This window comes from Rattus rattus, chromosome 2 (genome assembly GCF_011064425.1).
Source record: "Rattus rattus isolate New Zealand chromosome 2, Rrattus_CSIRO_v1, whole genome shotgun sequence".
NCBI classification, from domain to species: Eukaryota; Metazoa; Chordata; class Mammalia; order Rodentia; family Muridae; genus Rattus; species Rattus rattus.
The window spans coordinates 39,502,789-39,529,169 of NC_046155.1; the positions used below are offsets into that span (position 1 = coordinate 39,502,789).

At 48.4% G+C, this 26,381-nt stretch overlaps 1 protein-coding gene across 34 annotated transcripts in view; it reads right to left on the reverse strand.

Annotated features, from left to right (window-relative positions):
- Sorbs1 (sorbin and SH3 domain containing 1) overlaps positions 1-26,381 on the reverse strand; it is a 115,599-nt gene that overhangs the window by 86,508 nt on the left and 2,710 nt on the right. For 9 of the 34 annotated variants that reach the window (XM_032891901.1, XM_032891903.1, XM_032891913.1 and 6 more), the window contains exon 1: positions 2,621-4,888. In XM_032891901.1, coding sequence (XP_032747792.1) covers positions 2,621-3,253 — 633 coding nt within the window. In that variant the 5' untranslated portion in view covers positions 3,254-4,888. Of the gene's footprint in view, positions 1-1,948; positions 1,982-2,620; positions 4,889-7,885; positions 7,999-8,121; positions 8,149-19,224; positions 19,354-21,465; positions 21,556-24,328; positions 24,398-26,381 lie in introns of those variants that run through there. The other 25 variants (XM_032891914.1, XM_032891930.1, XM_032891931.1 and 22 more) reach the window with 10 other exon arrangements.

The following is a 26,381-nucleotide window of genomic DNA, read 5'->3' on the forward strand; positions in this document are numbered from 1 at the left end:
ACTCTGGCAAGACTCATTCTACACGATGCACAGAGAAATACACTGGCAAGATAGGTGTACATCCTAAACCAGAACGCCTTATAATACAGCTAGAGGTTCCGCTAGGAGGCCCAGGGTGCGTGAGTCCGCAGCAGAGATGAGCTGTAAAACTCAAAGTAGGAGATCCAAACTCTGGTTACATCTGGTTTGATCCTGCTCTATAACTGCACTGGGCTGCAACTAGAGGTTTGAGAAGAGGCCCAGCCCATGACGTAACAGTTCCCAGCTTTTGTGTGCTTGACACCTCATTACACTTTCCCTCACTATGTTTCCTTCCTGTTCTCAGCTTAACAAGCCATTTAAACACGCCTAGTTTCACGGGCAAACTTCTTCCAACAAAGGATGCTAGGAAATGTTCAGTTCCATCAGCAAAATACACGGCACTCAGCTCACTCTACATCAATAGTGGTGTTTATGGCTCCGACATCAAAACCCCTTTGATACCTGCCCCTTCCCAGACCCACTCAAGAAATCCATGGTATTTTAACTAGACGTCTCCAGCGCTCAGATGACCCCATGGGCACCAGTCTTGAGAATGGATGCGCTCTACCTAAGTCCTCCAGATCATCTGACCGCAGGAGCCCTGGCTTGTTGTAAGTGCACCTGTGAAACCTAGTTGCTTAGATCATGGCGAGAGGAAGCCATCACTAACTAAGCAGTTACTTTAACTCCTTCATTCCCTTAACTAAGTCCTCAGCAATGCAGCTAACCAAACCAGGCACTTCCCCTGCACTGGGCTGAACCATGAGTCCCTATCACAGGAGCCAGTACGACACGACCCCACTGAACCCAGGGCAGGCAAGTGTCCTGACATTACAACTTATATCCACTCAGATTCTTTCGCTCTGGGCTCCTAGGAAAGGAGGAGACATACTGTGCTGAAAGCAGTTGGGCTGTCTGTAAAGAGATTCACACTGAACAGTGAGGACTTTTCATTTCCCACAGTTACTGATATATAAGTTTGCCACCAAAAACCACAGTGGCCTCCTCCTCGGGGTCCCTAGCAATTTGTCTTGTGAGAAAGTCTTAACACACCGGTTTTCAGATCCATTTACTCAATTAAACCTCGCTCTCTCTCACCCTTCCTCCCTCCCTCCCTCCACTTCTTTCAAAAAGAGAGTTCGCTTCATGAAATTGGCCAAAGAATAAAAATTGTCCTCCTTGTAACCTCTCTTCTTCCTCGTTTCCTGTCACCACAGCTGCCTGTGGCTTTCCACAGCTTTCCTCAGCCTTCGACACTATATGTGCCCTGACCCACGAATATCAGGACAGGTGAGGTGAAGGTCATAGACACTTCTCAGAGAGAAGACAAATTTCCATCAGGAAGACGTGCATTCCCAACAGAGCAGAGGAGAGAGGGTTCTTGAAAAGCAAGAGCAGCAGCCATAGGTGGCCCGCAGGATGCACACGGGAGGCATGCTCTCGGGGATAGCAAACACAGATCCAGCCATCAGACAAGCACAGTGGCCAAGGCCGCCTCAGAACTTAGTACTTCGTGAGAAAGGGAGGGTTTTACTGTCAGGAGCAGACATTCGGGGTAGCCGCGGGGAAGGGGGTCCAGCAAGCTTACGGTACTTGAGACAGCTCCTGGGAGGTCAGGCTCCAGGCCTCTGTGGAGGTCCTCCGGTATGGGAGGGACCAGCGGAGGCGGTGGTGAGGGTGATGGCGTCTGGCTAGCAGGGGAGAGGGAGCCACAAGCACTGGCTGGCTGGCTGTGGTGGGGCCGCCTCTGCAGATGAGGGGGAATGAAATCATCTAGTGTCGGGAAGGTCAGAGGTGAGGCAGCAGGGGTGGTCGCCGGGGCAGTGTGGACGCAGCCAAGTGGCCCCAGAGATGCTGGAGTTCTGGCAGTGCCTTCTTGCCCTTGCCCTCTGTCAGTGTTAACCAGGTAGAGAGGGACAACTATTACCTCAGACGGGGCTGGGCTGGAGGAGGTGGCATCCTGTGGGAAATAAGGGGTTGTTACGCGTTACGCAGAGGGGACGGCAGAGAGACAGGAGTTCCACATTTGAACAGTTGCGCATGGTCATGCAGGGAGGCACTTCAAGAAATATTTAATCAGTGCCCTTTCCTCAGAGTACATGAGACAGTCAGTGCTAGCCAGTGCTCGCCAGCTGGCCTCCTGATCCTCTATGACACAGAGGGAGCCCCATCCAAGTTCACTTTCCATCCATCTATTTTTGAATCCTTTTAACACTTTATGAGAGAGAAAGAGAACAAACAACAGAAGAGGCAGGAGGGCAAGCGGACAGCGTTTAACCCCACAAAACTGCCACAGAGCCCGCAAGCCTGGAGCAAAATGCAGGCTCTTTAGCCCCTTGTTGTAAGACTTAGAGACACTCTTACCACGTTATTAGCCTATGAATTCCACCATCTGGCGTACTGAGACATTTACAGACAAGAGCCAGGGAGACAGAAGAGGCTGTGCTGAGAGGGTTAGACAGAAGAATTCAGGACTCAAGTGCTGTAGCATTACTGGTGAGGAGAGAGAGGGTAGGGAAGCCCAAAGAACAAGTGAGCCATTTAAACCGGTTCTGAGAGAGACAGTGTAGAAGACACACAAACATTCCTAGTTTCTTGCCTTGGCTGGATAACACGGCTGCAAAAGGTAAGTTTCTTTGTTCTTCTGGTTTTCGGAATCAGAGGTAACCTGGGGGCCTAGTCTGGGAGGCCTCACTGCATCTGGGAATGAGGCCCATGTCCCCAGTGTGGGATTCTCACCGCGGTTACCGGCATCTTTGTGGTTGTTAAAGGATAGCTTGGGAGGGTCAGGAGGAGGAGCAGGGGGTGGTTTTCCAGTGCTGGCTGTGACTGTGCCAGGGACATGGCTGGGAGCTGGTGCCTGGGTGCCTGCAGCCTCCGAGGGAGTGTCTTGGGCTGAGTCACGTGCAACAGGAGAGTAGTTTTCCGACGTTGCCCAGCAAATGTTATTGGATAAACACGGGACATATAAGCTGCTGACCTGTTTATTCCCTATGGCCTCATGACGTGGGTTAGAGCTCACATTCTTACTATACACTAATCTGGATCCCATATAATGTTGCTGGGGTTGGGAGGGCACATCAAGGCCCATGGACCCCAAAAGCAATGAACCAGAACATGATGCATTTGGGGGAGCCAACCTAGCTCCCAGGGGAACAGAGATGGGCGGAGGCAGTGAGGGGTTCTGTTGGCTGGGGGTGCTGGGTGGGATGTAGGGCTTCGGTGAGCTCATGTAAAGGGAATCCTTGTAGTTGCGGTGGATGGTGGGGGATTGCCATGCAAAGCCGTCCTCTTGAGGGAAAGGAAGGCGTGGGGGAGACAGAACCTTTAGTGGTGGATTCAAGATATGACATCAGAACAGAGAGAAAGAAAGGGGGAGGGGGTGGAGAGAAGGGCCATTAGAAACAGCAGCACAGCATGATAAAAGACAAACAACTCTTGACAGAATTGTAAGCGAATCCTTCAGGGGCCCACAGCTGTTATCTGGGCAGCCCTGAGGACTGACTCACTTACCTGCAGGGCTGGCCTGACTCACCAGCCAGGGAGGCAGAGCCAGCTCCATCCCCAGTGCTCATTGGCCTGCATCCCGACTGCGGGCCCATCTGCCAGTGGAGAAGGCCCTGGGCTGGGTCCTCTTTCCTCCCCAACCCCCCTTCCTCAGGACTCCTGTTGAAGCCTTCGCTTTAAAAGTTTAAGTTCACTAGACGTGTCTGCGTCACTATAATTCTTTCCCCCTAGAAAAGGAGAAATGGAAGGCCCTTCTACATGTGTGTTGGCAGGAGGCAGATGCCTTCCTTGAGCCCCTGATTCGGTTCTCGATTCCACGAGCATGTAGAGTTCATTTAGGGGAGGGCATTAAAAACTGAGTCTGCGTGTCCTCTTCTCCCAGAAGAAATAATGGAATGACAGAAATAATCACTAAGAACATAGTTGAAGGATATGGCTCCGTTTGCCTAGCATGTTTAAGGCTCCAAGTTCAATCCCCAGAACAAATAAGAGGGCATGGGAAATCGTCATGAGATTAAAAACATGCAGTCTCCCACTTAGGAAGCACCTGGGCATGTAATTAGCCTATGGGGTTGGGATGGGTCTGGTTTATTCAGCCAGTCTACCACCATGCACAGGCAATCGTTTTTATACTTGGGTGATCAACTTTAGCCACACCAGTTCAGAGTTAGAGTTGAAACTCATCCCTCATCCCTTTCCATTCAACCTTTCTTCCATGGGTCTCAGTGGGGCAGAGGGGCAGGAGGCCAGCTGACTCTGTAGCCTGATCCTCCTCAGCCAACCTGTGGCTCACCTGGGAACTAGACTCCCAGAGAAGCAGCACCAACGTTCCCAGACTTTGCTCACGGGCCCTGATCTCCAGATCTCAGTGTGAGAACAAAACCAGAACCCTCCTCTAATTGCTGTGAGAGCAACTAGAAGTTGGTGAACATATGGCAGGTTTGTTACAAAGGAAAACTAGGAAGAGACTGGGAAGATGGCTCCATGAGTAGGAGCGTCCAGTGTGAGGACCTGAGTTCAGATCCCAAGGACTCAAAGAAAATGCTTGGCATGACTGTAAATGCCTGAACCCCTAACAATGTGGGGCACAGATGGGGGATCCCAGAGCTCACTGGCCAGCTGGCCTGGCTGAAACAGTGAGCTTGTCGCTCAGTGACAAACCCTGTCTCAAGGGTTTTGTCTGCCTGTAAGACAACAGCTGAGGAAACCACCTCATAGCCTTCTTTTGTCTTTGCGTGGGCACGCACAGGTGAGCACACTGGGAACTCATATGCATGTAACTGCCCACATCGAGGCCGACTTTCACTTTACTTTCATACTTTGTAGAAGATAAATGGGAACAGGAAGGGACATTAGAAAGGGGACTAGATAAGTGGGAAAGGTCATTTATTTATTTATTTATTTATTTATTTATTTATTTATTTATTTATTTATTTATTTATTTGGTCTGGATTAGACTATCATCCAGAAACAGTCTACAGCCTACACTTCAAACACAAGTTTGACACGGCAGACAGTCTGGGTCAGAGGCAACCATTTGGTTGTCTTCAGTTAACCAGGATGTGTCTTATCCACTCCACGCACCATAGTGCCAGTGAAGTGTGGCCATTTTTAGCAGCCCCAAACCTACCACAAAGAGCCCCTCTAGGATATGACAAGGGCAGGACCTGTCCCATTAGCTCTTCAGTCTGATGAGCTTCGAGTGAGTGCTAGAACACTTTGTAGTCTAACTGACAATCCCCAGAAATGACAAGTGAACTAGCTCCCACCATCGGGGGTGCCAAGGAAGCGCACAGGGCTAACGAGAAGAAGCAAGGAGAAAGCCATTTTGATATTGGCTCAGGTTCGCTTTGACTTTGCCCCAGAGTCTCTCGCAAGTGACTTCTTGCCCAAAGATAGAAATGTTTCCGATGGTTTTTAAACTCAATCAGCCATGGCCATGCATGGAACCAGGACTACGTGACGTCAGGAACAAGTCCTGCTAGGGTTGTAATCTTACAGGGAGGACACTTCCCCAGAGTGTCCACAATGTACAGAGTCAAAGAACTTCCTGTCCTGGGCTTCTTTTAACTCTAAAGAAGGAGCTGCAGTTGGACTGAGCAGGGACACAAAGGAATAAGTAGTTTTTGGCTTAGTTTTAAGTACTGCAGCCTACCCTGCCCACTGCCCACAAATGAAACTCAACTATCTTTTCGGTAATGCATGTCTATGGGAGAGGGACACTTCTTAGAAAACATGGTGTGTTTATATAGTTTATATTTCAGAAACTTCCGAGCCTCATCTCTACTGGGACTGACACGCTGATGATGACATCACGGAAAGGGACACTGTGGTTCCCTGGCCATGGGAACCCTGGAGGGTTGGGAGGAGTGAGCCCAGGTGGGCAGGACATAGGCCTCATAGGCCTGCCCATCCATCTTCTGGAAGGTACCTGAGCCCTTAAGGGAAGATGTTCTGCCAACAGATTCATAAACTCCACAGGGCTGGAACAAAGCCAAGAAGGTGCCCGGCCCGCCTTGCCTTTATGGAAGCCGGTGACTAATCATAGCAAGCGCTACACAGCTAAGATGGCATGATAACTTCCAGGAAATAAACCTGCCAAGTAATACAGGACACAGAGTTCTCGACATTGGAGTGGGCGACTCTAACACTGAGCGTGTAGAACACATTTCCTATGTCAGCTGTCGGTCTGACTCCCTGAAGACAGTGCAGGAAATGTAAAGCTGACCGACAGATCGTGACATGTGCTGCTGGACACAGCACAGGATGCTCAACCTTACTATAAAGCTCCCCTTATCAACTCCCCAAGGGCGGTGTGCAGCACACTGGTCTAAGTACAAGTGCACAATGAAGTTGTGCTAAACAGATTCTTTACCTCCCCTGTGATCTTTAGCCATGCAGTGCTGGGAAATAGACCCTGGGCCTTGGACATACCAGGCAAGTGTTTCCACCCCTGCAATACAACCCCGGCCCGGCCCTTGCTTTTTTTGCGTTCACAAAACCGAGAGGCACTGGAGGGTTAAGGCTAAGCCACTGATGGTGGAAGACAGTGTACTTAATGCTTCGACTGGATGCCGGCTGCGCTCCAGTGTGAGTATAGCAACAGTATCCATACTTGAGATGGCTGCAAAGGAAGTGCTGATACCACAGGCAGCGTATCATAAACTCAGAAAGCTCTCACATGGGAAAACTCTGAGAAGCCATTTAACAGACAAACGACCTCCAGGAAGCCAGGCCTACCCACAGTGCCTGCCTCTAACCAGGGCCTGCGTGTACAGAGCTGAAAGTCGGGAGATAAATCATGGCAGGAGGCAGAAAGGCTTAATGGTGCTGCTCAACAACAACAAGACAGATGAGCGGCAAGCTGCAGACCAGGGAGACAGGTCTACAGAGGGAAGATACCATCTCGTTCCCTTGTGTGTTCTAGGCGCCCTTCAGAAGGACAGGGGCTTGAACCATCCAGGGGTCTCCTGAGCAATGGTACCTCCTACAGGAAGATGGCTCCATTCCGTGTAAGTGGCTCCTCCTTATAAAGCACCCTTCATACGCCACTGGAATGATAGGATCTATTCCTTTTATTAAAAATGGCAAAGTATAGTGAGGAGAATTTTTAAAAAGGTGGAAAACCACCTAGGAGCAACAACCAAAGCAAAATCAAGCCTACACTAAACTGAATAGTTGTAGAGGACTGTCTGCCATGCAAGCACTATCAAGGCCTAACCCCTCTTTGCTTCCAAGAGCAGATGAGAAGGTACCTATTCAGGGTGTGTGTGCGTGTGCGTGTGTGTGTGTGTACGTGTGCATGTGTGTATATGTGTGTGTGTGTATGTGTGTGCGTGTGTGTGTGTGTGTGTGTGTGTGTGTGTGTGTGTGTGTGTGTGTGTGTGTGTTGTGATTGCTGTCCTCAGACCCTTGGGCTATGGATTTATGGTTTGGTCACAAATAGCTGATGTTAACCTGTCGCAGTATGGTCACTCGAACTCTGAAAGTCTCCGCTTTAGAAAGTTAGTGAGGTAAACACCAGAGACGCTCATCGGAATCTTACGCTCTGAACAGTTTCTGAAAAATAAGCCTAGACTTTCTCCTACCTGTTCCAGGCTAAGTGGATTCCTTCTTTTAGAACCTTTCCACGTGTATATCAAACCTAGAGCACAGCAGGCCTGCTTCCAACACCACAGAGACCAACCTCATCCCATTCTCTTGTTCTCATTGAGCCCAAACTCTCCTCCTAAGAGTCTCCTCCTTAAAAAGCTATCCCAGAGAGGATCAGAGTCTGGACGCTACTCCCTAGTCCAGCTGGAAGGCACAAGTTTGGGCTGCCAAGGAGTCTCCACCCCGTCTGCATGCACACACCTACCTGGGGCTTGTCAGCCGAAAGGCTGGGATGCACACTTCTATAGCCCTTGGCAGCGAGTGGGGAGGGCTGGGCGTTGCCATTGGCATCGGCACTGGAAGAAAGTTTCCATTCATCTGAGGCAAGAAAAACACAAACAAAGCCCATCACTCACAGGTAACACCCACCGGCTTCCCACTAGTTCAAGGGTCCCTGCTGCCCCCAAGGCACAGAGGCTAAGAATGCAAGAAAAGCCATACCTGCTGAAGGGTCCTCTGGCTCCAGGCCTGTGCAAGGAGCGAGAAGGATGAAAACAAAGAGGGAAGAACAGAACCGGTTATGTTTGCGGGAAGCAAGCATGAGACACACTGACTGATGAAAATCAGTGGCCCTCGTCTGACACAAAACTCCCTCAGTCAAGAAGGCCCGATTACCATAGGAACCCACTTGAGACCATGATGTGTTCACAGGCGCTGACCTTTGAGAACACAAGACCACATTCACAGGAATGAAGAAACAATTGTTCCTTGACATTCTTACTTTACAGACTGAAAGGCAACAGAGCTCTCCGCTGTCCAGCCCCCACCCCCAAGCCTGCTGCAGGCTCAGAATGGCCGTAGAGGCTGACTGAAGGACGCCTCAGTGGCAGGTTTCTGTTTGGTGGCTTTTGCTTGTTTGTTTTTGGATCTGAGCATCTCCAGCACATGACTCAAAGTACAAAAACACTCAGGACACAGGCTGGACAGATAGCTCAGCAGTTAAGAAGGTTTTGCTACACAATCACGGTGAGTGGAGTTTAGATCCCAGTACCCACATAACGAGTCAGGAATCCCACGAATGCCTATGACTCCAGATCTAAGAGATCCGATGCCCTGCCCCCTTCTGGCCTCTGCCAAAGGGAGGCTGGGGGGGGGTGGATAAGCACACACAATTTTTAAATAAATCTAATAAAAAATTTTGATAAGAAAAACCCATACCCGACTTGATTTCATATGACAGATCAGTCAAAGTGTGCTAAAAATACAATAGGCTCCATGTATGAAGTTATGTGAAACACAAATGAATCCCCTATTTAGGGTTGGGCTCCTTCCACAACATGCTCCACTATTTAGAATGCAAGCACTCCAAAATCTAAAAGAAACAAATCTGAAATTCTTCTGGTCTTGAGTGCTTCAAATAAGACCCAGTGACCCTGTATGTGACCGTGCACCACGGCAGGGAACAAGTACAGATAATCCAGAAAGGAAATGGGCTGTGCTTCCAAACACCCTTATTGATGGGCACTAAATTTTGACAGCTTTCATGTATCATGGAATATCATCTTTCTCTGCATTTTTCTACCAGTCATTTAAAACACGAAGGCCACTTAGGCAGCAGGCTAGATTTTGCTCATGGCCAGTTTGGCTACCCCTACTCTAACAGGCCGGAGCGAGGAGGAGAGAGGCAGCCAAGAGAACATGGTGGTGGATGTTAAGATTCCTCTCTGCACATTTACAGGTTGTTATAACTATTCTTAAGGGATGGATGTGTACAGGATTTTGTGTTGTCTAGATGGGCAAATTATATCTTATCTAGGTGGGCAGTTTATATCCTTATCAATTGGTTGTAAGTTAATTGTGTGGATGGATGTATTGTGCACTGAGAATTTAACATGTAAATCTGATCGTTGGGTTACAGTTTATTGAGTCATGAGTTTATTGGGTGGCTGGGACCAGAGAGTTCCCAGCTGGTCAAGGCTGGCCAGGGTGACCAGCAATGGGGGCGGAGAGACTGCTAGGGTTAGAAGATAGGCTAATGTAGCATGGCGCCACACTGGAACCAGCCGCTAGCTCCAATGGCCCACTGATGAGGGAATTCTCGACCACCATGATGTATAGGAACCAGTTCTGTCACTTTTTTATTTTTACCGAAACAAAGATCAGCAAACATTTACTAAGGACCTTTCAGGTGCCAGACAGTTACACTTTATACCTATTCAGTATCTAAGCAAACGCTCCCCATACTTCATGAGGGCCCAAGAGTTTGCATTTCTAACAGTGATGCTGACAGTGGCAGTCCACACACCCTACACTCTAACCAGTGACAGAAGGCACAGTAAAAAACAGCCTTAGACACCCCAAGGTTCAGGGACCATCTCAGAAGAGGAAGCATAAAGAGCCAGAGGTGGGGATGACTACAAAGAAACAGTTTTCCTGACTAACTGGATAACTGCACATCAGGAACTCGTGGCAATTCTAGAACCATTCACAAGACCCCTGAGGAAGCTAAGGCCAGGAAAATAATCTAAGTTCAGAGTGTGGGAGGTGTAATGAAGTTGGGTTACTCAGCTCTCTTTAAGGGTGTGACCTCAGGTAGGATGACCAACAACACTGGGTGGGAAGGGGGAAGGGGGTGGATCTACCAGGAAGTGGGAAAGTGAAGATGACCAAAAGAGACTGTAGGATATTCTCAAAGAATTACTGCAAATATTATCTTTGAAGTATCCTTATGGGGAGCAAGACTGTCACATCCCCAGCATGCAGAATTTTAAGGTGACTCGGTTATATATACTCTCGTAGTAGGTGGCCCTTTACATCCCTGCCAGTCCCTAACAGACGATTCCTAGCCATCTGCCTTCTTCAGCAGTCACTGAGTTGAACTCTCCCGGGGCATGTGGTTCACGAATGTTACTGTTATCGCATTGAACTGGCTTGTGTAACCGAAGCAAGTATGTTAACCTCACCGAAGTTCGAATTTCTTATCTGTAAACTAAAGTCCCTCCTCGTGTCCTCCGCCCAAGGTTGCCGAGGAATCTGAGATCGGCCATGTGAAGGTGACCACATTCGATACTCACTGCTAGGTCCACGCCTGCCCCAGAGAACTTCATGTACCCAGCCGACTCTAGACCGCTAGACACATTCTGTGACAAAGGCCCTTCACCCTCTTCACTCAATCGCTCTTAATGTCCCTTCTTCTTCTCCAAGTTGCTATTTTCAGACACCTCTTGCCAGGCCACTTTTCGAATGCATTAAGTTTATATATCCACCAAATAGCAATAGGTTTCAAGTGAGGAGCTCCTCAGGCATAGAGGTAAAATGCAGCACACACACTTGGGGACACATTCTTTTGCCCACTTTTTTCCCTGTTGAGTTGGTTCTATTCAAGTCACACTGGAAGACAGATGGGCCATGGAAATCAAGGAGAGGCCATCCTTCTAAAGCGATAGGCACTAAAAGGAAGCCATCTTCATACCATCAGACGACCTCCCGTGAGGTCAAATCCTCTACCTTATCAACTGCGCGTCTTCATCTGCAAAACAGACACGGACTCTTTCCTGAGTCACAGGACTAAGCCAACCACAAGGACTGGAGAGATGGCTGAGTGGTTAAAAGCAACTTCTTGTGCTTTGTAGAGAACCCAGGTTCGATTCCCAACCAGTCAGTTTTCTTTAAAACTCCAGTTCTAGGAAACCTGATGTCCTTTTCTGACTTCTGCAGGCACCGTGCACACATATGCTACACATATATGCATGGGGGCAAAGCATTCATATACATAAAATAAAATCTAAAAATAATAAAATATATGGTATTTATAATAAATGAGTTTTATAAAACTGGAATCCAAAACACAGGGAGAGAAATCCCCACAGATATAAATTATATGATGTGTGTGTATGTATATGTGTGTGTGCTATTATGGTTTTGTTTTTTGTATGTTTCATGTCAATGTAAGAAACATACATATATCCGTGGGTACGTTTGCCCGTGTGTATGCATGTGGGAGCCAGAGGTCAACAACTCAATATACCTGCTCAGTCTCCATCCATCTTGTTTTTTGAAACAACGTCTCTCAGTGAACTTGGCACTCACTGATTCTATTAGGCTGCTCACCAGAAGCCCCAGATTCTCCTGTCTCTCCCACCACCTCAGCACTGGGTCACGGACATGAACAACTATGCTGGGCTCTTACACAGGTACTGGGGATCCAAGCTCGGGGGCTTGTATCTACACAGGAAGCGTGCATGGAGCCATCTCCACAGTCATGTTTGGGTTTGAAACACGGTCTTACTATAAAGTTCCAGCTGATAGGGTATTTGGTGTGTAGCCCAGGCCGGCCTCAAACTCTCAGCAATCCTCCTGCTTCTGCCTCCTAAGTGGTGAGATTACAGGTATACAGCACCATGTGTAGCTCAAAACATAGGTAAACCCACAAAGATATAAATTACAGTACGAGATCCCTCCGTTTAGTAAATTCAAAGCCATACTGTCCTTGGGAAATGACTCATCCCAAATCTTCAAAACCATTCCCCTCACTGTGTTCAAAAGGTGAACTCCCAGGATCTCAGTCAGCAGCTGGGTTCCGTACTGAAGGAGAGCGCATCGCTGGCAGCTTGTCAGCCCTCATCCATTATCTTTCCCTTCGAAACTGGAAGGTGGGTAGCAGCCCAGGGCCAATTATATCTGAGTGCACAAGGTGAAGTTTTACATACATAGTCATCAATTACTGACTCCTGATGGAAGAGACTGTCAAAATGCTTCCTCCAATAAAATGGAAGGCTGGCCTGTAGATCTGCAGCCTGAAAATACTCAGTCTTTCTGTTAAAAAAACAAAAAAACAAACAAACAAACAAAAAACCCCACAAGTCTGCTGTACCTTTTATCCTACCTGCTCTTTATAGACCTCTCTGCCCCATGGATAGAAGTTTCCAGATATCAACTATTACCTTATTTCTTTTCTAACTTCATTTTTGGTTTCTTGCTTATTTTTTAAAAATGGTTTTTCTTGGGACCTGAGGATACTTTTCACTAAGTCGGGCTCGATGTGGTCTAGAAAAGGCTCTGAGGTAGATGATATGCTCAAAGCAGGTCTGTGCATGTCCCTAATCTTACTTGTACTTTTCTATTTATGATATCCAGTGGAGAAATTAATATCATGAATAAAAAGGGTTGGTCCTTGAAGGAAAGGCCATCCAGAGACTGCCCTAACTTGAGATCCAGCCAATCTGCAGACACCATGACACCACTGCTGATGCCATGTTGTGATTGCAGATAGGAGCCTAGTATGGCTGTCCTCTGAAAGACTCTGCCAGCATCTGACTAAGACAGATGCAGATACTCACAATCACTGGACTGAGCCCGGGGACGCCAATGGAAGACTTAGGGGAATGACTGAAGGAGCTGATGGGGATTGCAACCCCACAGGAAGAACAATATCAACTAATCGAACTTCCCAGAGCTCCCAGAGACTAAACAACCAATCAAAGAATATACATGGGTTCATGACTCCAGCTGCATATGTAGCAGAGGATTGCCTTATCTGGCATCAGTGGGAGGGGAGGCTCTTGGTCCTGTGGAACCTTGTTGCCCCAGCAATAGGGGGATGCTAGAGTGGTGAGGTAGGAGTGGGTTGGTGGGTGGGGGAGCACCCTCATAGAGACAAAGAGGAGGGGAGATGGGATGGGGAGTTTGAGGACGACTGGAAACCGGGAGGGGGGACAATAACAATTGAAATGTAAATAATAAGTAATTAAAAAAAACAAAGGTTTGGTCTTTACCCTGGGCTTCTGGAGATGACTGCCAAGTCCCTGGAGTGCTATATCAAATAGGAAGTCTTGTTTAGCTGAGGTCTTGAAGAACAGTAAAGTGATTTAGAGTCAGGACTTTCAGTCAGCAAGAGCTTCGTTGCCTACTAGAGTAGAGATGGGTCTTTGAGGAAGATAACGGTGAACACTTCTGCCCTGGGGTTCACTCACTGAATACTGGAAAATAATCTGTCGGGGACATGTTGCTATCTCTCCAGACTCTGTACCATGAACTTCTCTGGGCTGATTTTAATCTCTATGCTTTCCCTGAGCAAACAAATTGGACCCTTCTAGCATTAGCTCTAAGCCTGGGGTGTTTTGAGGAATGCCCTAAATTTGCATCTGGGTGTCAGAAGGGATGGTGGTATCTCAAGAGGTCCTTTCCTCTAACTTTACAGCTGACCCTAATTCTTACACATAGGCTCATAAAAACCACTGATTTCAGTCAGGGCTATCAGAGAAACCCTGCCTCAAAAACAAAGCAAGCAAATAACAAAAGCAAAAGCAAAACAGAACACTGACTTCATGGGAAAAGACGACCTAATTTCTGAGACGTTTGGCACTGCCAGTCAGGAGAGGAGAATCACAAAAAAAGAAATGAGGTGGTTGTGGCTGCAACAGTCACTCTGTCTGAGGATAGCTTTGTAGCAAATGCTGGGACCAACAAGCACAGTGCGTAGATGGCAAGGAACTCCTAACTGAGAGCCTGGAGACTGAGTTAGGGTCCAGCATCTAGGGTAACAAGTTACACGGTCTCCAGATCACACCAGAAAGGAACTGGGAATTTCACCCCCTACCAGTGCAGACTGCTGTTCCAAAAGTAAAGAGAAAACCATTGGTCTAGGGCACTGATGGGGTTGCTCGGAATTGACATGGTGAACGCCCAGACGTGGCTGGGTGATAAGAGCAGGAAACATGGATAAAATGATAAGGCTCCTCCCAGGCAAAGGGAGTCAGTATTAAGATCATTTCATTCTTCTCAAATCATTCTAATCCCAAGGTCCATCAGAGATGTGGGGTTGATCAGGGACCTGAGGTCCAGTTACCACTCAAGGGCAGGGCTTGGGGTGGGGGGAGAAATGGTTCAGTGGTTAAAGTCCTTACTGCTCTTTCAAAGAGCCCCAACCCAGTTCTAAGCACCTACATTGGGCTGGGGAGCAGCTTGCTACCACCTGTAATTCCAGGTCCAACAGAATGTGTCACCTCTGTTCTCCAGACACCTGCACTTATGTATATACACCTACACAGAGACACACACTTACACAGATACACACCTACACAGAGACACACACCTACACAGAGACACACCTACACAGAGACACACACACACTTACACAGATACACACCTACACAGAGACACACACTTACACAGATACACACCCCTACACACACACACACAGAGACACACACCCACACAGACACACACCTACACACAGACACACACTTACACAGATACACACCTACACAGAGACACACACCTACACAGATACACACCTACACAGAGACACACACCTACACAGATACACACCTACACACAGAGACACACCTACACAGAGACACACACCTACACAGCTACACAGAGACACACACCTACAGAGATACATACCCCACAGAGACACACACCCCCACACAAAGACACACCTACACAGAGATACACACCCCACACACAGAGATACATACCTACAGAGACACACACACCTACACAAAGACACACACCTACACAGAGAGACACACACCTACACAGATACACACCACACAGAGACACACACCTACAGAGATACATACCTACAGAGACACACACCTACACAAAGACACACACCTACACAGATACACATACAGAGACACACACCACACAGAGACAAACCTACACAGAGAGACACACACCCACACAGATACACACCTACACACAGAGACACACACCTACACAGATACACACCCTACACAGACACACACTTACACAGACACACCACACAGAGACACACACCTACACAGATACACACCCCACACAGAGACACACACACACAGACACAGATACACACCTACACAGAGACACACACTTACACAGATACACAGCTACACAGAGACACACACCTACAGAGATACATACCTACAGAGACACACACCTACACAAAGACACACACCTACACAGAGACACACACCTACACAGATACACACCTACACAGAGACACACACCTACAGAGATACATACCTACAGAGACACACACCTACACAAAGACACACACCTACACAGAGACACACACCTACACAGATACACACCTACACAGAGACACACACCTACAGAGATACATACCTACAGAGACACACACCTACACAAAGACACACACCTACACAGATACACACCTATACAGAGACACACACCTACACAGAGACAAACCTACACAGAGACACACCTACACAGAGACACACACCTACACAGATACACACCTACACAGAGACACACACCTACACAGATACACACCTACACATACACACAGACACACACCTACACAGAGACACACACCTACACAGATACACACCTATACAGAGACACACACCTACACAGACACACACCTACACACCACAGAGACACACACCTACACAGAGACACACACTATACAGAGATACACACCTACAGAGACACACACCTACACAGATACACACCTACACAGAGACACACACCTACACAGAGACAAACCTACACAGAGACACACCTACACAGAGACACACACCTACACAGATACACACCTATACAGAGACACACACCTACACAGAGACACACCTACACAGAGACACACACCTACACAGAGACATACACCTATCAGATACACACACCTACAGAGACACACACCTACAGAGACACACACCTACAGAGACACACACCTACAGAGACACACACCTACACAGAGACATACACATAATAAAAAAATTAAATTAAAAAGTAAATTTAAATTTAATTCAATTATAATTTAAATTAGATTTTAAAGCAGGAGCCTGAGCAGCAGGTTTAAACTGGACGCCTTTAAGGGCCCCAGCTTCCTTTCCTCTGGTTTCACGCTCACACATGCTTTTAAGCTTGGTAGTAGCAATCCACGAAAGAGGATGCCTCCATAATCCCAGAGTTCATGTGTGTGCACAAGACTCCTCCATCCACACTGCAGGTTTTAATTTCCAAATGCCTCCCAAAGCCCTTCTCGTGCCAGGAAACTCAACACAGACAATAACAGAATTGATCATCCCTTGAAAACATCCCTCACAAATTCCCCCTCTAGAAAACTAGCTGGTCAGCCTGGATTCCCTGAGTCTCACATCGAGCCTTGTTACCTCATTCTCTCAAAAGACCCTTTACCCTGTTCTCTATCCACACCGCACTCACTCCTGGCCCAGAACCTCATGCCTTCTAACGGACAGTATGTCACCTTTCGCAGGCCTCCTGACCCACAACAAGTGACAACAAGGGTTATCATGGCAGGCCTGTGCGGAATGCTTGACATGAAGGAGCTAGTTTAAAGTCACCAACTCCAGTAGGATACTGCCCAATTTATAGATGGGAAAACTGAAGCCTTCTAAGGTTGACGAATTTGTCCATGTTCTAAAGATAGTAAGTGGCCAAGGCCAAGAGAGAGGGGACTCAGTGACCCCCTAGCTATACTGCCTCTCATTAGAGGAAGAAGTCAGAACAATGGCTGAAAACTGGAGGTATCTGTATATATCACTGGAGCTCAAGCAAATAGACAGCGACATGGAAAGCTACAGGGATGGACGGGGCGGTAAAGGTGAGAGCACAGGCGGTGTGCAAATGCTAATTTGGAGCCAACGACTTTAACTTCATGGGGGGAAGACTCTTATTTAATGTAAGATGAGTCTTGGAGGAGAAACTACAGGCACCGCTTTAATAAACCACCAGTTCTTCCTCCTATTTGCATTTTAAGAAGCTTTTAAAGACTCACTGAAAAGGATGAAATTCTCTCGCACCAAATCTGTTGGAATAAACCTGTGGGAATTACCACAGGACAAGATGGTGCTTCCTTATCTGCATCGGCTGGACCCATAATTCTGTAGCACAATAGTCCCCTAGCAAGCAGCACAGTAAAAAGCTCTGCTCTGTATTAGTGCCCGTTAGAACCACTAGAGGGAGCTCAAGGCCCCCTCTCCGTTGCCTAAGGATTGGCAGGTTATGCTTGTCTGACTAGCTTTTCTCTTTGGAAATCTCTCTTCCCCACATATCCTCCAGCCTTGTGAAGAAATTATTTTGCCTTTCTTCTTGCCCACATCTTTCCTAGAGAAGAGAATGGCAAATTCCAGCGGGCCAGGAATCAAGTGTGGGCTTAGACATAAGAACCAAGAATTTGGAGTCTGAGGATGATTCAAGCCTTTCCCTAGGCTGAGGAACAGAGAAGACCTCCCTGGGGTTCTCCATCACCCATAAGGAGCTTGTGCTCAAACACTGGCTTCACTCTCAAGCATCTGCCTTGGTACCCATTATAGGCGACCGCTGCAGGACGTCAGAAGATTCGAGCATTTCTCATTTGTGGGCTACATAACTCTATCAGGCCACAACGCCTGCCTCCCACTGTACCAAAGGTTGCAAGTCCTATTTCCCTTACACTCTGACTCCAAGAATGTGCTAAGCATCCCGGTTTCAAAAGAAAAGAAAACCCCACTTTCAAATGTGGTCCCTGGGCCAGCTCTACAGGGCGACCTAAGAACTTGTCAGAAATACAAAAGCAAAGACCCTACCTCAGACTGGCAAGCAGGCATCACAAGTCTGACACCCATCTGGCCTGTCTACTTTGGATGCTTGTGATGCAGAGAGCCCTACAGAATGGTTAGCGACTGAGCCGCCCCAAGCTGTGGACAAGTCAGCAATGGCAGAATGCACAGGCTGTTGAATGCTCTCTGGAAAGGTCAAGATAACCCCAATGCCAATCTTAATCTAACTGGTACCTCACATTGGACAGCTTATCCCATACCAGCAGGCCTGTTAAAATCCCCGAATCTCTTCCTTGCTTCTAACAATCCCACGTAGCAGGTACTGTCAATCCCATGGCACAGGTGAGAGCCTTAGGGTTGAGAGAGGAAATCAACTGTCCCTGACTGCCCAGCCCTCAGGAGGAAGAGACAGGATATAAACAAAGAGCTACCAGAATCCAGAGTCGAAGGCTGAAGTCCCAAGACCATGTGATATGCACTCAGGTTTCCCAGTCTATGGTGTCAGGGTGGGCAGAGGGTCTGTGCATGGGTTCCATGGGTTTGACCAGGCTCTTGCTCACCACTGATCTTAGAAGTGCTCTTGTGATCCTCCCTGCCCTGGCAGCCTGGTCCCTACCCAATACCCATGCCCCATGGTTTTCGCACTGTACTCCTGCCTCTGGCTTCTTCGGCTAGCCCTACCTGGCCAAGTCAGAGCCAGCCTCAGAAGTGGGCAGAGCCTTAGGGACATCTAATCACCGTCCTATACCATGTGTTTGCAGATGCTGAACTGCCTACATCCATACAACACAGTCTTCACAGGACCGGCCATCTAGCAGGGCTCTCTGCCTACATCCATACAACACAGTCTTCACAGGGCCGGACATCTAACAGGGCTCTCTGCTCAGTCAAAGCAGAGGTCACTAGGCCTGGTCACAGATCAGGGCTTGACATACCAATCGTCACAGAAGGGACAGAAGTCACTATCCTGGGACCCCAGGAGAAGAAGGATGTGGCTGATGAATTCACATCACCTCTCCCCACCCCGCAGAACCACAAGGACATCCACCCACCCCTCTGCACATCTCCTCTCCCAGACTCCAGGGCAACCTACCTGACTTGTTTTCATGCTTCGGAGATTCCTGGGGGCTCACAGGGCTGCTGCTTGGGGTCTCCCTGTAGGAAGACGAGGCCCGAAGGGTCACTGTCCCTTTCCCTGTGCAGATTTTTGTAGGGTCCATGTCTGAAAAGGAAGATCCAAAGGACAGGGTTAGAACCAAGACCTCTGAGGGAGTTGCAGGATAGTCCGGTTAGCAGAGGTTACGGCAGGGGAATGAGATGAACCTGGTTACATCTATGCCTACCCTTCAAACATCTGTGACCAATGAGAATTAATCTGTACAACGGTAGACCAGCATCATGAGATTAGGAGAAGAGGCAAGGTAAGCTCTGATAAAGGCATGAGTTACAACGTCAGCTGAAAACATTTCCCAGTGGAAGGAGCTGGCTCATTCCTACGAAATGAAGTTTGAGTTGCTAAGCAGACTTCTGGCCAGTTAGTAAGGCATGGTTCACAGAAGAGGTTGTGAAAGATCTCTCAAGCTTGCAGATCACCCTTCTCACAAAAATAGCAAGCGAGCAACGTGGCCATCGGGGAATGTTCCGAAGAGAAAGGCGACTCCTTGCATCTCTCGTTGGTCAATACTCCTGAACTACGAGACAGAGGGAGGTGCTGTTCACAGATAGGAGCTTTCACACTCCAGTATGATGAGAGAACAGGAAGGTGGCCAGACAGGCTCGGTCACATGCAACAGTGTCCTCTGAACCTCTCTTCCATCTACACAGACTCCTCACTGTCCACATGCAGGGACAAGGTCCATAAGAGAGCCTGGGCCTCTTTAGGAAGACTCTCAAAGCAGTCATCTGAATCCAGGGCGACGTGTCCCTAGTCCCCCCCATGGAGGTCTTAAAGCACAGATAATACTCAGTCTAAAGGATCAATATCTTTCCTGTACAAACAGACATACTTATGATAAGGTTTAATGTATAAGGTGGGCACAGTAAAAGACTGGCAACAGTGGGTTCTTCCAAAATGGTAGAGTTATAACATTGTAACCAAAGTTATCTCAACTTGTGTGTTGTTTCCATTTAACCTTTCTTCACTTAATATTTAATAACTGTTTCCATTTAGTATTTTTGACTGTAATTCACCGTAACTAACTGAACCTGTGGCTAATAGAGTCGGCTTGCTTTAGCAGGCCCGGTGTTCCTCCTTCAGGAAAGTCAGTCATGAGGCAGGAAAGGAGTGCAGACCATGCTACTTCTCAGAGCACAGAGCCAAGTGTTTATGTGCAGCTGAGCTAAGTCAACACCACACTTACTTCCTACAGCCCCATACCTGCCAAACCGCTCAAGTCCCGCTTCCTGAGCTAAAATTACCACAATGAGGATGAGAGGCTGGAGCTTAGAGTGTGCCCTGCCCATGTCAGTTTGGGGGTGGAGGATTGGGGGTCGCAGTAATGAGAAGGCGAGCTTCCTTTTCCCCTGCTTTTTATTCCTGCCCCTGCATCCCTCTTCCATGAGAGAGGAAACCACGAAACTCACAGCACATCACAGACCACATGGCGACCTCAGAGAGCATCTGACCCCATCAAGAAAGTAAGTGGCCGGCATTATACAATTACTGGGAAAGCCAGACCAGGGTCACAGGGGTGACAGGCAAACTGGCAAAACCGCAGCTCATCTGTCGGCTCCACTTGTCCCACTTGGACTTCACAAAACTTTGAGTCAGAACCTCAAGGGAACTGTATGCCCCCGCCTCTTGGAGAAGAGAGGCAGGAAGGAACTGTAGGTGAAGCCAGAGAGGGGCTGCCGTGCTCTGGGAAATGGCCCTGAGTATCACCCGGGGAACCACCATCTGACATCGACATATATGAGAGCTGCTTCACATTCAGCCTGACTCAGAGGTTCTCCGTGAGGCCAGGTTAACTCTCCAAGAACCGGGGTTTTCACACAAGTATCGGGAGTTGCAAGCCTCTTAGGAGTGAGCCCCGCCACAGAGTGAAGGTTCAGCCTCTGCACCAAGCCTTCTAAAGCAGGGAGGACAAGGCTGCAGCTTTTGGTTCTTCCTCTACTTCTCCCTGGCATACACACTTCAGACAGACAGACAGACAGACACACACACACACACACACACACATACACACAAATACATACAGAAAGGAAACAACTTAAGGAGAGGAAATGCCTTATATCATGCAAGGATTAGGGCTCACAGTATGATGTTAGGAGCAAAGAAGGAAAAGAAACCATGCATGATCCGACAATTAAAAGAAACAGCCCCAAAGAGAGATACCTGGAGGGAGTACTAGGCCTGAAGGGCTTTTCACTGTCTTCACGGGAATTATTTTAACAGCAGATATAGAGCGAGCACGCAAAGGGTCGGCTGTTGAAAACACAAAAGGGTAAACGGTGCATCCAGAAACAACATTTGGGAGACGCTCAGGCAAGTCGAGGAACTGTGCGGGGACAATAGGAGGAAGCTGCCTACGCTAGAAGAACAATGCAAAGAGACGTGGATGCAGTCATTAAAAATAGCCTGCTTTCTCTCTCTGGGGTTCTGGGCCAAGATGGCTGAAGCCTTTCTGCGGCCATCATTCAGATGGAGTTGATCCGTGCGTATTGGCAGCCCCTGGCACAGAGAGCTTGCCAAGGCTGGACAGAGACGTACAGACACACAGATGGCCTGGCAAGTAGAAGGGGATACAATCTGAGTACGAGGTGTCCCTTGGGAATAGTGGGTCATCTGCCGTACAGCCAGGCTTTGAGGACAGGGTTATGGCTGCAGGCTGAGTGCAGCTAAGAGAGGAATACTCTTGTAGACTGCCTGCTTCTCTCAAATCGTACCTTTTAGGATCCTGTGCCTGCTCTGACAGTCCACACCCTCTGACCCCATGCAAATCAGAACCCCTATCTGGTGGGGAACAGATGGTGCTGCCTAAGCCCGCACTTTGCTACAAAGGAGGTGCCAAGTGTCCAAGTGTGGATGATGAAGGCTCTGGACAGCACCCCAGTACTCAGCAGTGCTGGACGCTGAGACCCCATTCCTTGCCTGCCTAGATTCCCATCTCAATGATGGGCACATCGTCAAACCTCCCTCGCTCTTTCTCTTTAACAGCAGTAAGGAAAGAAAGATGCACAAGGGTACCAAAGTGACCCCAGTGGACTGTGTCCAGGGGTCACAGAACACAGAATGACACGGGGTAGGTCTGCTTAGAAATAAGAGACTATCTATCGACTCAGCACCACGTGACTGGGATTGTCAAGTGGGCAGGAAGGAAAGTGGGAAACACCTTCAAGGTGGACAGCGCCCATCCTGCCCTGTCCTGCCACTGCCTCAGGAGGCACATGGCACACACACGGTATATGTCTGCAATAACTAAGTCAAGAGTGACAATTCTGCATATATCTAGATTGAATGAACTTCTCACAGGAATCTGATCACTGTATCTTAACAATCACTTGGGAGACGGTGCTGGGGTGGGAGCAGAGCTGGGCTGCCATCTCCAGAGGAAGAAGTAAGCGGCTCAGCTAATCGCTCAGTCACTTGTTCTACGTTTGTTCTCAAGTGCAGAGGCTGAGGCAGGAGCCCAGTTATCCTGGCTCAGGGTCCACGGCAGGCCACTCTGGTACCCTATAGGTTACAACCTGTCTCTTGTTTCGTACCGAACGTGAGTCTAGCTAAGGCAGAGAAAAGCCATTACTACCTGCTGTGACATACCCTCCGCCCCTTAAAAAAAACTCTTTTAATAAAAGTCTCTTATAGGCAGATTTAGCGATGTAGTTGGTAGTCCCAGGGTTTCAGAAGCCCTCCCACGCTCCCAGTTTAAATAAATACTCCCTTGCAACCCTTCACAGCCCTGGTCCGAGCAAGACAGCCAAGATGGCCCAAGACCCTGAGAACATAGCCCACATGAACTTACACACTGAGTGGAGAAGGGCAGAAAGCCAGGGAGGTGGGGGACAAAAGTGGCACTGAATTCCTGTCCTCAACGAGCTCAGCCTCATGCCACCCAAGCCTCTCACTCCCCACCTTTCGCCCTCTGCCTTCTCTCTCCAGAGCGTTCCTACTGAGAGAACACCTTGCCTTCTCCAAGGGAATATTTGGGTGCATTTGACGAAATTTACAAAGACTAAGTATGGCAAACTCTGAAATTATTCTTTGGGAGTTGCACCTTTTTTTTTTTTACTTCAATGCCCCAAACAGAGATTTTATTATTCCTCAGTGGCACTGTAGAACATAGAGATCGCTGCTCATGGAGTCACTGGAGCCCAGGATGGGACACACTGAGGTCACACTGCCTCCCTCTGGAGGTAAGAGAAGTTGCACCTGCAGAGATGAACACCTCCCACCCCCATGTCCGTCTCTGCTCTTCACAGGCAGAACCGGGATTGCGTTCATCTAATTACTCCAACTTTGTTCCTGTACCTCATACTGCAAGACCAATGTCAGATTGGGGGTCGGAGTGTCCTAGGCAAACAGGACCTCAAGAGGCGTCCTCTTCATTATTATTGTTTTTTAAGCAAAGGGGATTTTTCATTTAAAAACAAAGGAGACTTAGTAAGTAGGAAAGGAAAAAGTTCTCAGGATCCAAGACGGAGCGGCTGAGAGAGGCCCCCAAAGTGGGCTTCCAGGCTCTCGAATGTCTTCTTACCATATCAATAATTCAGTTCACATTTCTATCTCCTATTTGGAAGAATTTTTACAGTGGAAATATGAGGACCTAGAAGGCAGCTTAGTGGTAAAGCGCTTGTCCATGTGGACACAGCTCTTTCTTGAACACAAGGGGAGGAGTTAAAATCAATGACACTGAAATGACTTCATTCACAGGACTGAGGGTGTGTTTGCATTTGTGACAGGTGAAGGTGCCCGTATACAGGCAATTCCAGGCCAACGAGTGCCATCTGCACCAGGTATGACACTTACCCAGCACCCACTCTCTAACCTGCCATCCCAGCATCCCTGTGAGCACACCATCTCAGAGTTGGAAGAGGCAGCCTCAGACCCATGAAGACCTGACCACAGCTCAGGTCTCAGGAAGCCATGACAGGAACTAAGCCTAAGACTAGGCCAATGATGTCTTCCCCAGAGAGGTGGGAATGTCCCTACCCAGCATGCCCTGCATCTTCCTGAAACGCTTTCTCATACCAAGCCTTACCTTTGTCTGGTCCATGGCTGCCGGGTGCCAAGCCATTCACCACAGCTTTAGAACTTCCAACATCACATTCTGAAAGAAAGATGAACAGAAGGCTTGTGACCATGCTTGTTCAACAATCAGAGTATGAGGTAGGATAGAGCTAAGACGCTCAGCAGTTCTAACCACACACGCACGCGCGCACACACACACACACACACACACACACACACACACACACCCCATCAGCTTTCTCAGGCTTGGGACCAGCACCCCAGGGTGCCTGGGAGAGTTCTGAACCAGACCGGATACAAAGGCTATTTGGGGATGGGAAGTGTGTTGTGGGGCGTACAAATCCTAATGCTTCACTGGAGTTCTTTGATTGACATTTAAAGTATCTCAATGGCTGCCCCAGGTCTACTTGTCAAAGAGGAGCTGACTTTTCTATAAACTGCGGCTTTAGACACTGTCACTCTTCACCATTCTGGAACCTGTGTTACTGTCCCGGAGATGGCATGGTGTCCTGACCACTCATTCCACCTCCCTTTTCTACCTGAAGCCTCAGTGGCACGTCACAGCCCTGCACCCTCCTGCCTGCTCTCAACTCCTGAGAAGGTGAGATTTTCAGACTTGGATCTTGGCTACAAAGTCCCTAGCCAGGAAGACTTCACCCCCTTTCCTTACTTTAGGGAAATCCTTGGGGCTCAAGCTGACTGCCACCTCAGTGTCATTTGAGATTTTCCTGAGCTCTGCTCAGCTGCCAACACTGACACCCTCCCTGCCTACCGGGTTCTCCACCCATGCTTGTGGGAACTCAGAGGTGGTCCAAGGAAGACCAAGGGTATGTGGCCAATGGCTTGGAGGGACTCTCACAGCAAAATGGCAACAGAGCTACAATCATTACTACAGTTCTTTAAGCATGTGTTTGCCAGGGTTGCTAATCCATGCTGAGTATCCCACAATTTCTATTTCACTATCTCCTTGGGGTCTAGTCCTTGGGAGCTAAAGTTAGGAACTGCAATTCTATTGATAAGATAATTGAGGCTCAAAGGGCCAAGCCTATCCGAGCTCACTAACCAGGAGACTGAACTGCCCCACTTACAGCCCATCTTCTTCCCCAACTAAGATAAGCAGTCTTGTTTCCTGACTTGTTATAAATTCCCTCAAATGGTAGGCCCTAAAACCCATTTCACATCCTATGCGCTAATCTGGCTAAAACTAAGCCACCTTACTGGGCTTTTAATGGGCAGCCTCTTGAAAGGCTGAGCGCCTGATAAACAGGTTACAGTGTAGCCAGGCCAATGCCTGTACAGCACCTGGGCAGCCCTTCCCCCACAGTGGCCCGGAGTGTATCCTGTTTGTGGCTCACAGCCACCTGCAGACAAAGGCTCACTCTCTTAGAGTCAAATCCACCCTGAAGCCTCATTTTGGGACAGTGGAAGAAGGGGTGGGCTAGGGGGGGTGTTAAGAAAGAAAAAGGGCTCCCACTGCCTACCACATACCCTTTACCTGTCCTGTCCCTGAGTGCCTCATCTAGATCACATCTCTTCAACTGTGCCATCTGTCCCAGGTGTGACACTTACCCAACACCCGCTATCTGCTAAACCTGCCATCCCAGCATCTCTGTGAGCACACCATCTCAGGAGCAGCCTGCGAGCTACTGCCAGGTTCACATTCTTTCTCTCCCCTTTCCCTTTTTAGTTAAACAGAACAACCGAACTGAAATAAGCATTTGGGATTTAGAAATTAACACTCAAAACAGGGCTCAGCTTTGGTAGCGTATGTATGTGGCTGTACCGCGCTGTTGTGTCCCCCTCGCCCCCTCGCCACCCCCCCCACACACACTGCACGGCAACTGGACACAGCTGATTAATTCCTCAGAGTTCAGTTTCCCCATCTGTATGTCAGAGGCATCAAGCTAGGCCCGGCCTGAGAGTGGGGGTTCGGAGAAACAAGAGCCTGCAAGAACTTTGCTTCCCTCAGAGGGAGAGGCAGCTCAGGACCAGCTGAAACAGTAACAATACGCTTTTTTTTTTTTTTTTTTAACTGCCATTCTTTCCACTAAAGATGCAACCAA